Raw genomic sequence first — 12,702 nt, 5'->3', positions numbered from 1 at the left:
TTCCAGCCAATGAAATCAATGTGTCATTTACGACATCATCAAAGCCTCATCCTGACTTTGGTTTGGTCTCAGCTGCGTGGGACCTCGGCCTGACCTACTTTCATACCTGAACACCTTCCTGACAAACACCTGACGCTCTCTGTGTTTAAGACAGAGAGAAACCAGAGGTGAGGCGGGAGTGTTTATATGCAGACAACGAGCAGCTGTTTGTTTGCTCGACCTGAGCGTGCTCAGTACAGACGAAACTTTAAACTGCGAGGATGATCCTGCAGTTCAAACAAACATACAGACTTTTCCCTCCACGATGGCAGCAATCAGCTGTTAGGTTCATTAGTGTGGAGTCAAACTGTGCTCGTAAATCTGAGTAGTAGTTTTAGAACTTTGTAAACTAAAATATCTAAAGAAACGTTATGTTTGTGCATCTGTAGATGAGAATTTGTGTGTGTCTAAAAAATATTTACACAGGTTACACATTTTTTTTGTTAAGGTTACAGATCCGAAGTGTAAACCTCTCTGCTCCCTCACTCTGTCACTTTTAACTTACAAGTACAAATTTTGACCCAATTTTCTTCCTTTCAGCTGATTGGTCAATATCACGTGAATCACAAATTTAACAATCCAATCAGAGAACAGATGGTTTGGCTGTCAGAGTGGAGCTTGACTGAGCTTCAGGTCCTGGAAGGGTAATACATTTTACCCTTCCATTTCGTGACGGTGGGCGCTGGCTGCAGAACAGAAACAGAACGGGATGAGCAAGAGGGGTCAGAGGTCATGAGACAGATAATTGTAATTATCGTTACAAGCACAAATTCTCAAATTTAGATACAAAAAAGTAACATTTTCACATAGTTCAGTTTAAAACTGTGTTTGTCAATCAGACGACGACACAATATTTATGAGCTTAATCTGAGCCCTACATTAGCGCCCCCTCCTGGCAGTCGTAGTGTATTACATCTCAGAGGAAGGGAACATTTTGTTTTATTGACTTTTTTTAATGCATTTTCCGTCCTAACAGGAAGGTAGGAAGGTCTAAAAAGGTATGAAAGTCGCCTGACCTCTGACCCTGTGAAGGTGACCTGTTTGCAGGTTAAAGGTCGGCAGACTGATCACAGGTGTGAACGGGGTCTGAACGTCAGGGTTCCTACTGCCGACTGTCAGGAGCTTCCTGCTCGATCCGATCTCTCCACCGTGTTTTTGTTTCTTGGAACCGAAGGGTCGCCCTGGAGGCGCCGGGAATGACTGCGTGTTGGATTTCCAGAGAGGTGTAGGAACCCTGAGCTGTTCTAGGAAGCGAGCAGACGCCCGGCTCAGTGGTTCCGGGAGCTGAAGAAGCCCACGCTGGTTGGCGACTCCTTCACTGTCACCGTGATGAAGTTGGCTGTGACGTCTGTGACGAACACGTGTTCCAGGAGGCTCCGCGCCGGCCTCCAGTCCGTCTCCGTGTCAGAGTCGGTGGCGTTGTTGCCGCGGCTGGGTCTGCTGTTGCTAGGAAACAGAGGGTCTTCCGTCTCTGACTCGCTGGTGCTAGTCTCGTCGGAGTCGCCGGTGCTGAGCTCGTTCAGGTTCCTGTTCTGAGAGCCGAGCACGTGTTTACGGCCGTCCTGCCTCACGCCACTATTCCCTCGAGCAGCGCCACCACCCGTCAGTTTGTCCTTCGTCATGCCCTGCTCTGGAGCTCCGCCTCCAGTGCGAGCATCTTTCGCTCCTCCTTTTATGACCATCCCACTGCCACTACTCCGTGGGTTCGCTCTAGCTACCGCCACCCCGCTAGTGTTGCTTCCTTGAAGGCCGCTCGTGGGCGGCAGTTTGCCGACGCTCTGCAGGTTAAGGGCGCGGAGGCTCAGCGCCTGGCTGGCTCTGTCTCGGGGCGACGGCGATGCTGACGATGGCGGTTTGGACAAACTCGTGCTCAGATGCTTGTGTGGAGCCACCCCGCTCTGACCACCGCTGCCATCCTGCCTCCTCTGAGCCAGCAGGGGGCGCTGCACCACTGCGCCTCCTCCAAAGCTGCTGTGCAGTCCCAGCGACCCAGAGGCTCCGCCCTGCTTCACAGGCGTCACCTTAAAGCCGTCTCCTCTGCCGATCTCCGGGACGGAGCGCTTCAGCTCTGACAGAGAGTTCTTATTCTGTGCGGTGGGCGTGGCTTTGTTTTGGGAGGTGGAGCTGGAGGACAGGGAGGAGGTTGAGAGCGAACGATTGGTCCAAATGCAGCCGAGCCCACCGGGTTTGGAGGCCTGGGAGAAGGAGGCAGAAGAGGTCTGGGAGGCGGAGCCGGCCTCCTCTCTGGCGCTCCGGCTCAGGCCGGTGTAGGTGAAGCTGGCCGGCTGCAGTGGCTTCTTCACGCTGGCCCGCGGCTCGTCTCTGGGCAGCTGGTGGTGGCGTGGACCGGGTGGAGAAGGCGGCGGGGGAGGGCGGCTCTTTGCCTGCCTTAGAGCCCTCAGGTCGGGGTGCAGCGGCTTCCTCCCTCGCTTCTTCTTTCGGGGGGTGTCAGGTTTGGCGAGCAGGATCTGAGGCCTCTTCTGAGGGACGGGGTGGACGCGGGGGGCGGGCTTCACCTTCTTTGTGTGCTCTTCATCCTCTGAGGAAGACGAGGAGGCGGTTGATGACAGGCCAGAGGAAGAGGAGGACGAGGAGCGGTCGTCCTTCGTGACGGTGGGCGCTGGCTGCAGAACAGAAACAGAACGGGATGAGCAAGAGGGGTCAGAGGTCATGAGACAGAATCAGGAGGCGGGGTCGGCGTGTTTCACCTGAATCTTTCGAGGTCGGCCTCTCGGCCTCTTTCCCTTCTTCTGAAACAGAAGCTCGCGCTCCTGTTCTCTGGAACAGATCGAAACAAACGTTATTTAAACACGCAGACAGCAAGTCCAAATATTCAACACGTCGTTCTTTCATAAAAACAAGCGTGAAATGATTCGTGAACTGACGCGCGTCACATGTGACAAAGATCTGTCAGTTTGTCTATTTCTTTGATTCTGCTGCTTGTTTCCATTCATTAAAATCATAAATATGAAATTAAATAGTTACATGTACATATATTTATATTTTTCCTTAAATGAAAGTGACGAGAGACGAGAGCGGTCAGAGAGAGGGAGGGGCCACAGGTTGGACTCGAACCTGGGCGCCTGCTCACCCATCAATATGAAATTACATATCGAATATATATTTATTACATGTCCACATAATATAATTATTAAATTGCAATTTTATTATTAAATACATTCAATATACATCATTCTTTTAAAAGTAATTTGAATATTTGTTATTATTACTATTAGTGTTTAATACATATTAATTCTTTTATATATTATTTACATAGATTTCTGTTTGAATACTAGAATAATAATCTATTAACATATAATATGTAACACATTTAAAATACATAACATATAATAACATCCATCCATCCATTCGCTTCCACTTATCCTTTTCAGGGGCGCTGGAGCCTATCCCAGCTGTCATAGGGCGAGAGGCGGGGTGGACCCCGCCTCTCGCCCTATGACAGGTCGCCAGTCTGTCGCAGGGCCAACACACAGGGACAGACAACCAATCGCTCTCACGTTCACACCTATGGGCAATTTGGATTCATCAGTTAACCTGTCCCCACTAACTGCATGTCTTTGGACTGTGGGAGGAAGCCAAGAGTACACGGGGAGAACACGCAAACACGGGGAGAACACGCAAACTCCACACAGAGACCTTCTTGCTGTGCAGCAACAGTGCTAACCACCGTGCTGCAGAATATAATAACATATTTCTATATTTTTAATAATAAATTAAATCTATTAATTACATTATATAAATATGTAAAGTACGTAATATACATATTTTTAGTCTTTTAATAATTTATTTATTGACGCCATCATTAACTTTTTAAAATATATATCTATACATTTATCTTACTGTGACAGTAACGTTTACTAATAATGAATGAATAATTACATGTATTTTAATATGTAATTCATATGTATATTAGAGACAACACATTTTTATATTATTTTAAATCTTTTTGATACTAATAATCGCAGGACTTTTTATTTCAGTAATTATAACTATCAGTAAAATGAAATATATAATTTATAAATTCTGATATGACATGTTTAAATTTTTATAAATATTAAATAATATTAAATAAATTTTTTACTATACAACCTTTCTTAACAAAGTTACTTTTAACTGCTTATTTAAATTATGATTAAAAACATTACAAATATTAAGGTGTTTAACTAATGAGTGGCTGGGAGGAGCTCCCTGACTGCTCCTCTCTCAGGCCCTTCAGGTGAGCTTCCACGCAGGTGGACGTGGAGCACACCTGAGTTTACCTGCAGTCTGGGGACAAACTGACCTCTTGTGAAAGGCTGCCAGCAGCCGGGGGTCCAGAATGTTCTCCTCGGGCTCCCAGCTGTTGTGCCTGAAAACACGACAAACATTTCACATTCAGGACGGACACGAGCGGGTTTTCTGTGTGGAGCCATCACGGAGGCCCACGCACAGCTGCCAGCGTTATCCACAAATACAAAACATGTCAGCAAATCAACATCAGGCTGCTCGGTGGCGCAGGACCGGCCGAGCCTCAGCTGCTGCGGCCCTGGAGCTGGACGTGTCCGCCGGCAGGCCGTGGATCGACGCCGGGCGCCGATGGGTCGGTACCGGCCGTGCTTCTCCCCCCGTGTGCCGCGATAGGAGCCTCGGTGGCGGCGCGAACCGAGCCGCGGCCCGGCTTTGTTATGACCGTTAGCCGTTAGCAGCTAGCGAGCTACTTACTTGGAGGACCATCCTCTCCACTTCACCAGGTACTCGAACTTTCCCTGCGGAGACAGAACAGTCACAGCGGGCCGGGCCGAGCGGAACCACACAACACCCGGGCCACCGGCGCTGAGCTTACCTTCCTGGGCCGCTTACTGAGGATACACTCCGCGTCAAACACCTGGCCGACGGTGACCCCCTCCATGGCTGCAGCTCCCCGCACTACCAGCGCGTTTCTTCTTGCCGGCCACCGTACTTCCCCTCACAGCGTCAACGACCAGAGCCAGGCTAGCCGGTGAATCGAATCGGCCTCCAGATTACTACTACTAATAATGATAGCATTATAATTATAATATACTAGAGCTGGGCGATATAAGATTTTTTCATATCACTATATGTTTTTTTCATTTCAGGCGATAACGATATCTATCACGATATCAGCCAAATAACTATATTTGTAAGATTTAAATGTGCCGTTGCTCACAAGTAAAATGTGAAATAATCAGCAGCTTGTTTTTATTTAAATATTTATTTCCCATAATAAGTTCAACAGGGTAGATGTACTTAAGGAACATGAGACTTTTTCAGATAAATAAAGGCAAATATTGCAAACTACACAAAAGGCAGCCGCTAAAGCGTTTAAGTTTCAAAATAGAACAAATGAAACAGACTAAATTGTCAATTCCACTTAGAAACAAAATATTAATTCTAAAAATAAATCTTAGTTTGTTTTACAGAAGAACAGACAAAACTGACTAACTTTTGTCAATATCAAATAAACTGAGAACTAAAAGGAAATTCTCAATCTCTCCTTGTTGTATAGCTGAGCTTTTCAAACAGCTGTAACAGTTACTTTAGTCTGACAAAAGCCGAATGACGAATCAGTGCTTCCAGTCAGAGACTGAGGCTACGTCCACACGTACACGGGTATTTTTGAAAACGGAGATTTTCCGTTTTAAAAAATAATCCCGTCCACACATAAAGGCAGAAATGAAGGAAAACGCTGCTATGAACATGCCAAAGCAGCAGGTGGCGCTAGATTCCTAACCGTGCAGAAATGTTGGCCAATCAGAAGTCTAGAAGCTTCGGTGGGAAAAAGTAAACAAAGCTGGGGACAGTAACTGTGTGTATATGTAAGCATTTAAACACTGCAGAGAGTAGAATTAACAGTAACAGTATTGTAGAAATTCATTTCACCGAAACAATAACGTGGCGCACAGTGTGACGTCAAAAAATGCGCACACCTTTGACGCTGCGTTTTCTCCGTTTTTCTAGTCCACACATAAATGCAAAAACTGAGTTTTTAAAAATCTTTGTTTTCAGTGACCAAAAACGCCGTTTACATGTGGACGAAAGGCACAAACGCATAGAAAAATCTGCGTTTTCAAAAATACCCAGGTACGTGTGGACGTAGCGCATGCACCAGTTTATTGTATTTCCAGACTTGCTTTCGGCACAATTTACAGTGCGCGCTACTCTGTTTTTTGTCAGACTTGAAATAGCCGAAATACCTTCACACTACGGAACTTCTATGGCTTTTCCGTTCGACAATCTCTCCGGCGTTGGAACCATCATCTGTTTTCTCTTCGGTCACGCTCGGTTGATTCTTCTAGTCAGCACTAGTGATGTTCGATTCGTGAACGAATCGTTCAATACTCGAGAATCACTTTACTGACTCGTGAATCATGATTCACAAGCCCAACTGACTCACTGACTCATCCCTGTTGCTGTTAGCAAAAATAATTCCATTAGTAGAAATTAGGGATGGGTACCGGTGTCCGGTGCCATGATGGCACCGGTTCTGACATAAACGGTAGTAACCAGACCGAAAAGCAGCGCACATTTCGGTGCTTTATTTCGGTGCTTTTTTTTCCTGAGCTGTGATACACTTCTAGCCAATCATTTTACGTTTCCCAGGATAGTAGGCGGGGCCAGGTACGTACGTTCAGTTAGAGCAGAGCTACAGATTAAAAATGTCCAAGGCGAAGCGGTCAAAAGTCTGGCTGTACTTCACAGCAAAAGATGCAAACTCAGCAGCAACAAGTGCTTTAAGCTGATACTGTGATACTGTCAAAGGAGGTAACACCTCCAATCTGATGAAACACCTGGCGACGCATAGCGTTTGTTTTTTTTAAAGCCGAGAAATGCGCCGTATTTGATAGCTTGCTGCGAGACCTCACACTGTGCACGTTGGGTGGGTTGCCAGTTATCGGACCCGGAGCAACATCCCCCAAAAACATGAAGAGGAGAGTCCTGGCCCCTAGCCCTGCCAGTGTAGCAGAAATGATGAGGATGATGATGCAGCAGCAGCCGTTCTTCTCTGCGTGAGTAGCTTAATGTTGTTCGTGTGTAATTTACGTTGAGTAGGCTAACCACGTTATTACATTAATGCATGTAAGGTGAACTAGCAAACACCATCATAGCTACATGCGGCTGTCTTCTTGTTTGATGGCAGGTACTCCCTTCACCCTGGCCAAAAAGGATAAAATGACCAAAGAAAAAGTGGGAAACAGCTAAACATGAGAGGTTTTTGGACAAAGTTTGTGTTTTTTCCATTGTTTAAGCACTGCTTCCAGCCAAGAGTGATACCATATATGCCCCATAGCTGCAGAAAAGGCTAACATTGTTATCTTTTTACAAAAACAAAACAAAACAGCTGAACATGAGAGGTTTTTGGACAAAGTTTGTGTTTTTTCCATTGTTTAAGCACTGCTTCCAGCCAAGAGTGATGCCATATATGCCCCATAGCTGCAGAAAAGGCTAACATTGTTATCTTTTTACAAAAACAAAACAAAACAGCTGAACATGAGAGGTTTTTGGACAAAGTTTGTGTTTTTTCCATTGTTTAAGCACTGCTTCCAGCCAAGAGTGATGCCATATATGCCCCATAGCTGCAGAAAAGGCTAACATTGTTATCTTTTTACAAAAAACAGCTGAACATGAGAGGTTTTTGGACCAATTTTGTGTTCTCCATTCTTTAAGCACCGGTTTGAGCACCGGCACCGTTTCAAAAGTACCGATTTGGCACCGGTATCGGATAAAACCTAAACGATACCCATCCCTAGTAGAAATATATCTAGCTTATAATTAAAATTGTGGGGATAAAACAACAGCCAGTTTCGTAACAAAAGCATTTCCGCTCTGAACTGGAAGAAAAAACCCTGAGTAGAAGCTCACATCAAGAAAATAGCTCCTCGGTTCAGAGTAGCATCGCGCCAGAGGTGGGACCAAGTCATTGTTTTGCAAGTCTCAAGTAAGTCTCAAGTCTTTATCCTCAAGTCTCAAGTAATGTCAGGCAAGTCAGAGTCGAGTCTCAAGTCACTGGTGTAAAAGTCCGAGTCAAGTCACAAGTCTGAAACTTTGAATTTCAAGTCCTTTCGAGTCTTTAAAAAAAAAAAAACGAAAAAATAATGTTGCAGTTATGCTAAATGTAAATATTAGACCATGTAATTTTAAAATCTGTGTTTTTCTCAACACATGACAAAATAGTGAACTTAGAAAATATACACAAATTGTGAAATTGCACCTCTTTAAAATGCAGCTCAATTAAACCTAGCTCCAAGAATAATTTTCACCGACAGTTCTGAGATACGCTGCATGTTATTCTTGGATGCGGTTGTAGGACCAGCTTTAAAATCGCATGACAAAAATATCATACACATTAAAAAAAACTGTATCACCAACGTAGCCTGGACAACATTTGCTAGTTGGATGAAGTCAGCTATCTCATCTTAGCATATTTATATGCATATTTATAATTATACGGTTCTTGGAGTGAGTGCACACACTCATGAAGTTTAGTAACTTCAGGTCACTGCAACAAGCCCAGGTACAGTTTACCGACGGATGGGTGCAGGACCTTGAAATGCACCGTGTAGAACGAAAGACCATCGTACGTATCATAAGTTTACCAGTCTCACAAATTGTCGTCATAAATACACATTCCTTAACCGTTTATTAATAGGACCTTTGAGATCAACGGTAATTAATTAGTAGTGGAAATAATTTCTGGTAGCGTTACAGAAATGTAGCAGTGACAACAATATTGTATGCTGTAATCACCGCGCGGATAGGAGGCGGCTGGCTTGACCGCGGCTCACAAATGACGGCTCACTTTACCGCAGTCTGTAATCGCACTGGACAATTAGTGATACAAAACAACTGTTTTATCCTGTGAATAAAAGTATATGTTTTTGTCAGTGTACCATAATAACATAAGCGAAACGCAATATTGTGTCAGGACAATTCACTATTTATGCACAATAAATAAAGGAGCATAGCGCGACAATTTCTGTTCAGCGCCAGACTTGCTTGTAACCTATATCACTAATTATGTTATGAAAATGACGTATTAACTACTAAAAGACACTGACCTTCGTGTAAATGCTTGGAGCAGACTAACCTGTGAGCTGGAGGGTTCTGGGACGTTATATTTGGTCTTTGAATGGCTGCAATCCAGGCCATCCGTCGCGTCTTTGTTACTTCGGAAACATGGCTTGAACAATTTCTCTTCAACGACGTAATCCGATAACAACCGATCTCTTTACCCGTCGGCTTCCCGTGGCTGTCATGCGACCGGCTATTGCAGTTAATAATACAACGGCTTCTTGACATTTTTGTGTTTCTTTTTATCGCTGTTTAACTGATTTTAATTGAAAGCCTGCGTGCGCTAGTACCGCTTGCCACGAGTTCCCAGAATCCTTTGCGGTTCTACCCGTGAATGACGTCACATTTTCAATCTCTATATAATATGCATGTTAAATTTTATATTTGGGGTAAAATATCAAGTCTTTTCAAGTAAACCGGTTCAAGTCCAATTCAAGTCCCAAGTCATTGGTGTAAAAGTCCAAGTCAAGTCACAAGTCTTAGAACATTTTTTCAAGTCAAGTCTAAAGTCATAAAATTAATGACTCGAGTCTGACTCGAGTCCAAGTCATGTGACTCGAGTCCACACCTCTGCATCGCGCTGCTAACATGCTAACAACACATTTGAGCTACTCACCCCCTTGCTTCCTGTGCTGAATCGTAAGCATAAGCGAATCACTCAGGACTAGCTCACCCCCTCCCTCCTGTGCTGAATCATAGAGCGAGCGAACGAATCACTCACTCACCCCCCCCCCCCCCCCTTCCTGGCTCATAGCTTCTTCTTCTTGGTTGGCAACCAATGTTAAGGTGCATTACTGCCCCCTGGCTCACAGCGCAGTGGACATTTAGATGAGAAAATATATATTTGACACACTTAAGGAAAATACTAATGAAATACAAATAAACAAAATAAATGTTTATTAAGCAATTTTGATAGGAAATTGCTTAATTTTAGAAATGTTTTTGCTCTTTTTTCTCTATAAAATAGTTGTTGTTTTTTTTAATCATTCATCTTAGCAGTGGGATTTACATGAAAAGGGAAACAAACTAAGTTTGAGTGAAAATGTAAAATTTTTGCACTCTCTGGTCAACTGACTCAGTGAATCAAATGACTCAAAAAACCCGATTCACTTTGGTGAGTGACTCATTAACACTCGATTCAGTAAAAAGAATCAAATTTACCATCACTAGTCAGCACACTCATTTCCTCCATTACCCGGGCGGTACGGTGGCTGGCTGCTTCCCAAACAAATACACATGTGCGGCTTGGCACTTGTGCTGTACGTAACAAGTCACGTGACGCTGCGGCTGTGATTGGTTCGGCTCTGCGCTACTTAATTTGGATTGGCTGTTCTTTTTTTTTTTTCTTCTTTTTTTTTTTTTTAAGAGGACAAGAGCGGCGAGGTCTATCGCGATAGTTTAATTTTTCTATCGAGAAAAAGTTATATCGCAATACATATCATTATCGTTCTAACGCCCAGCTCTATAATATACTGTAATAATTTATATTATTGTTGTATATATTTAAGAACTCTAATTAGAAAATACAAATACATATGAACATAAAAGTATATTTACATTTTTTTACATAATAAAAATACAGAAATGTAGATGAACATGTGCTTTTAACCTGGTGTAACCTGCAGCAGGCTGAAAGGAGAGAAAAACTCAGAGGTTTCAAGAATGACTTTCTAACATTTTAAACTTCAAGCATCATTTCAGCTCAGAGAAAACAGCTGAGTTTCTCCTGATCCCCTGACGCCGTCATTAATGTGTAAATTCAGGATCCACTCCTGCTACACTAGTTAGCAGTTACAAACCAGCTGATCCTAATGGGAGAAGCAGGAAATGCAAACATGTACAGGCAGAGGCGGAGCAAGACATTCCACTTCTTGCTCCGCCTCTGCCTGTAGGCCTACATGTTTTCAATTTAGTTCAATGTCATTTTCCAGAAGTGAAAGTAAACATGTGAGGGAGCAGAGCTGCAGTTGCGTCCTCTTTGTCTCTGAAAGAAGATTCAGCCGAGTCCATCAGGTTTCTCTGAGCAGCAGTGGTTAGTGCAGCTGATCGCTCTGTTCATCACAGTCACATTGGCTCAATAAAAATGTGCTCATATAGCCACAGATCCACTGTAGAAACATGGAGCTGCTGTTTAAAGGGTCTCATGTGGCACTGCTCAGGACTTTGGAATAAACCTCTGGGTGTCCACAAGTACCTCCTATCTCATATTCCTAACCTGCTTTCCTTGACCTCGATGAAAACACTGAGGTCAAGGAAAAGTTGGTAGGAGATATGATAAGGACTTAGGAAAAGAGAAGAGCCGTGCGCTGAGAACTGCAGAAGACGCTGATCTTACTTAAACGGGTTAGAACACATGTTCGAACGTGCCAGTGTTTTATGGAGGTCATATAAACCAAACAAAAACCTAACAAAGAGGCTCAGAGTCAGTTTGTGAGTGAAAATTGTGAGCAGAGGTATTTTTGTAGCTGGTGTTACAGCCTGTGTGTTTGTAGGAGTTTCACGTTCAGGAGGACATTTAAATGAGTCATACAAAAATTAATTTGTATGACATTAAGTTTACTGCCAACTGCACAAAACCTACCTGTTGTAGTTGTGATATTTGCTGCTAGGAGAGTTTATTTTCAGGAGCGGTGTCATCAGAACAAATGCATTATCAGCTCAAAGCTGTTATCATAGTGTTCAAACTAAAACAATCCATTTTCATGACTGCTGATCAAATTCAGGGTGCCAGATGAAACTGGGCGAGAGGCGGGGTACACCCTGGACAGGTCCGACTGTGCCATTTGAGCACACACTAATAAAAAACTTGCAATGCAAAAGACTAGGGATGGGTATCGTTTAGGTTTTATCCGATACCGGTGCCAAATCAGTACTTTTGAAACGGTGCCGGTGCTCGAACCGGTGCTTGAACCGGTGCTTAAAGAATGGAGAACACAAACTTTGTCCAAAAACCTCTCATGTTCAGCTGTTTTGTTTTGTTTTTGTAAAAAGATAACAATGTTAGCCTTTTCTGCAGCTATGGGGCATATATGGCATCACTCTTGGCTGGAAGCAGTGCTTAAACAATGGAAAAAAAACACAAACTTTGTCCAAAAACCTCTCATGTTTAACTGTTTTCCACTTTTTCTTTGGTCATTTTATCCTTTTTGGCCAGGGTGAAGGGAGCATCTGCCATCAAACAAGAAGACAGCCGCATGTAGCTATGATGGTGTTTGCTAGTTCACCTTACATGCATTAATGTAATAACGTGGTTAGCCTACTCAACGTAAATTACACACGAACAACATTAAGCTACTCACGCAGAGAAGAACGGCTGCTACTGCATCATCATCCTCATCATTTCTGCTACACTGGCAGGGCTAGGGGCCAGGACTCTATTCTTCGGGTTTTTGGGGGATGTTGCTCCGGGTCCGATAACTGGCAACCCACCCGACGTGCACAGTGTGAGGTCTCGCAGCAAGCTATCAAATACGGCGCATTTCTCGGCTTTAAAAAAAAAAACGCTATGCGTCGCCAGGTGTTTCATCAGATTGGAGGTGTTACCTCCTTTGACAGTATCACAGTATCAGCTTA

The 12,702-nt window shown here is 43.9% G+C and overlaps 1 protein-coding gene across 1 annotated transcript; it reads right to left on the bottom strand.

Moving 5' to 3' along the window:
- Positions 1-553: 553 nt before the first annotated feature.
- LOC146664408 (chromobox protein homolog 2-like) lies at positions 554-6,991 on the bottom strand. The gene is made up of 6 exons (XM_085417300.1): positions 6,255-6,991; positions 4,883-5,069; positions 4,762-4,805; positions 4,343-4,408; positions 2,748-2,817; positions 554-2,663 (listed from the first exon to the last, which is right to left on the bottom strand). The coding sequence occupies exons 2-6, from the start codon at positions 4,946-4,948 to the stop codon at positions 1,308-1,310; spliced, it is 1,602 nt and encodes a 533-aa protein (XP_085273426.1). The 5' UTR covers positions 4,949-5,069; positions 6,255-6,991; the 3' UTR covers positions 554-1,307.
- Between the last annotated feature and the right edge of the window lie 5,711 nt (positions 6,992-12,702).

Source organism: Rhamphochromis longiceps, linkage group LG8, assembly GCF_057381845.1.
Source record: "Rhamphochromis longiceps isolate RC_006_pf linkage group LG8, R_longiceps_female_GT1.1, whole genome shotgun sequence".
NCBI classification, from domain to species: Eukaryota; Metazoa; Chordata; class Actinopteri; order Cichliformes; family Cichlidae; genus Rhamphochromis; species Rhamphochromis longiceps.
This window is presented reverse-complemented; position numbering and strand designations above follow the sequence as displayed.

Excerpts from the sequence above, each read along its gene's own strand:
- LOC146664408 (XM_085417300.1), bottom strand. The coding sequence starts at position 4,948 with ATGGAGGGGGTCACCGTCGGCCAGGTGTTTGACGCGGAGTGTATCCTC. Across the intron at positions 2,818-4,342 it reads CTGGCAGCCTTTCACAAGAG|AGAACAGGAGCGCGAGCTTC; the intron begins GTCAGTTTGTCC and ends GATCTGTTCCAG. Across the intron at positions 2,664-2,747 it reads GCCGACCTCGAAAGATTCAG|CCAGCGCCCACCGTCACGAA; the intron begins GTGAAACACGCC and ends TCTGTTCTGCAG.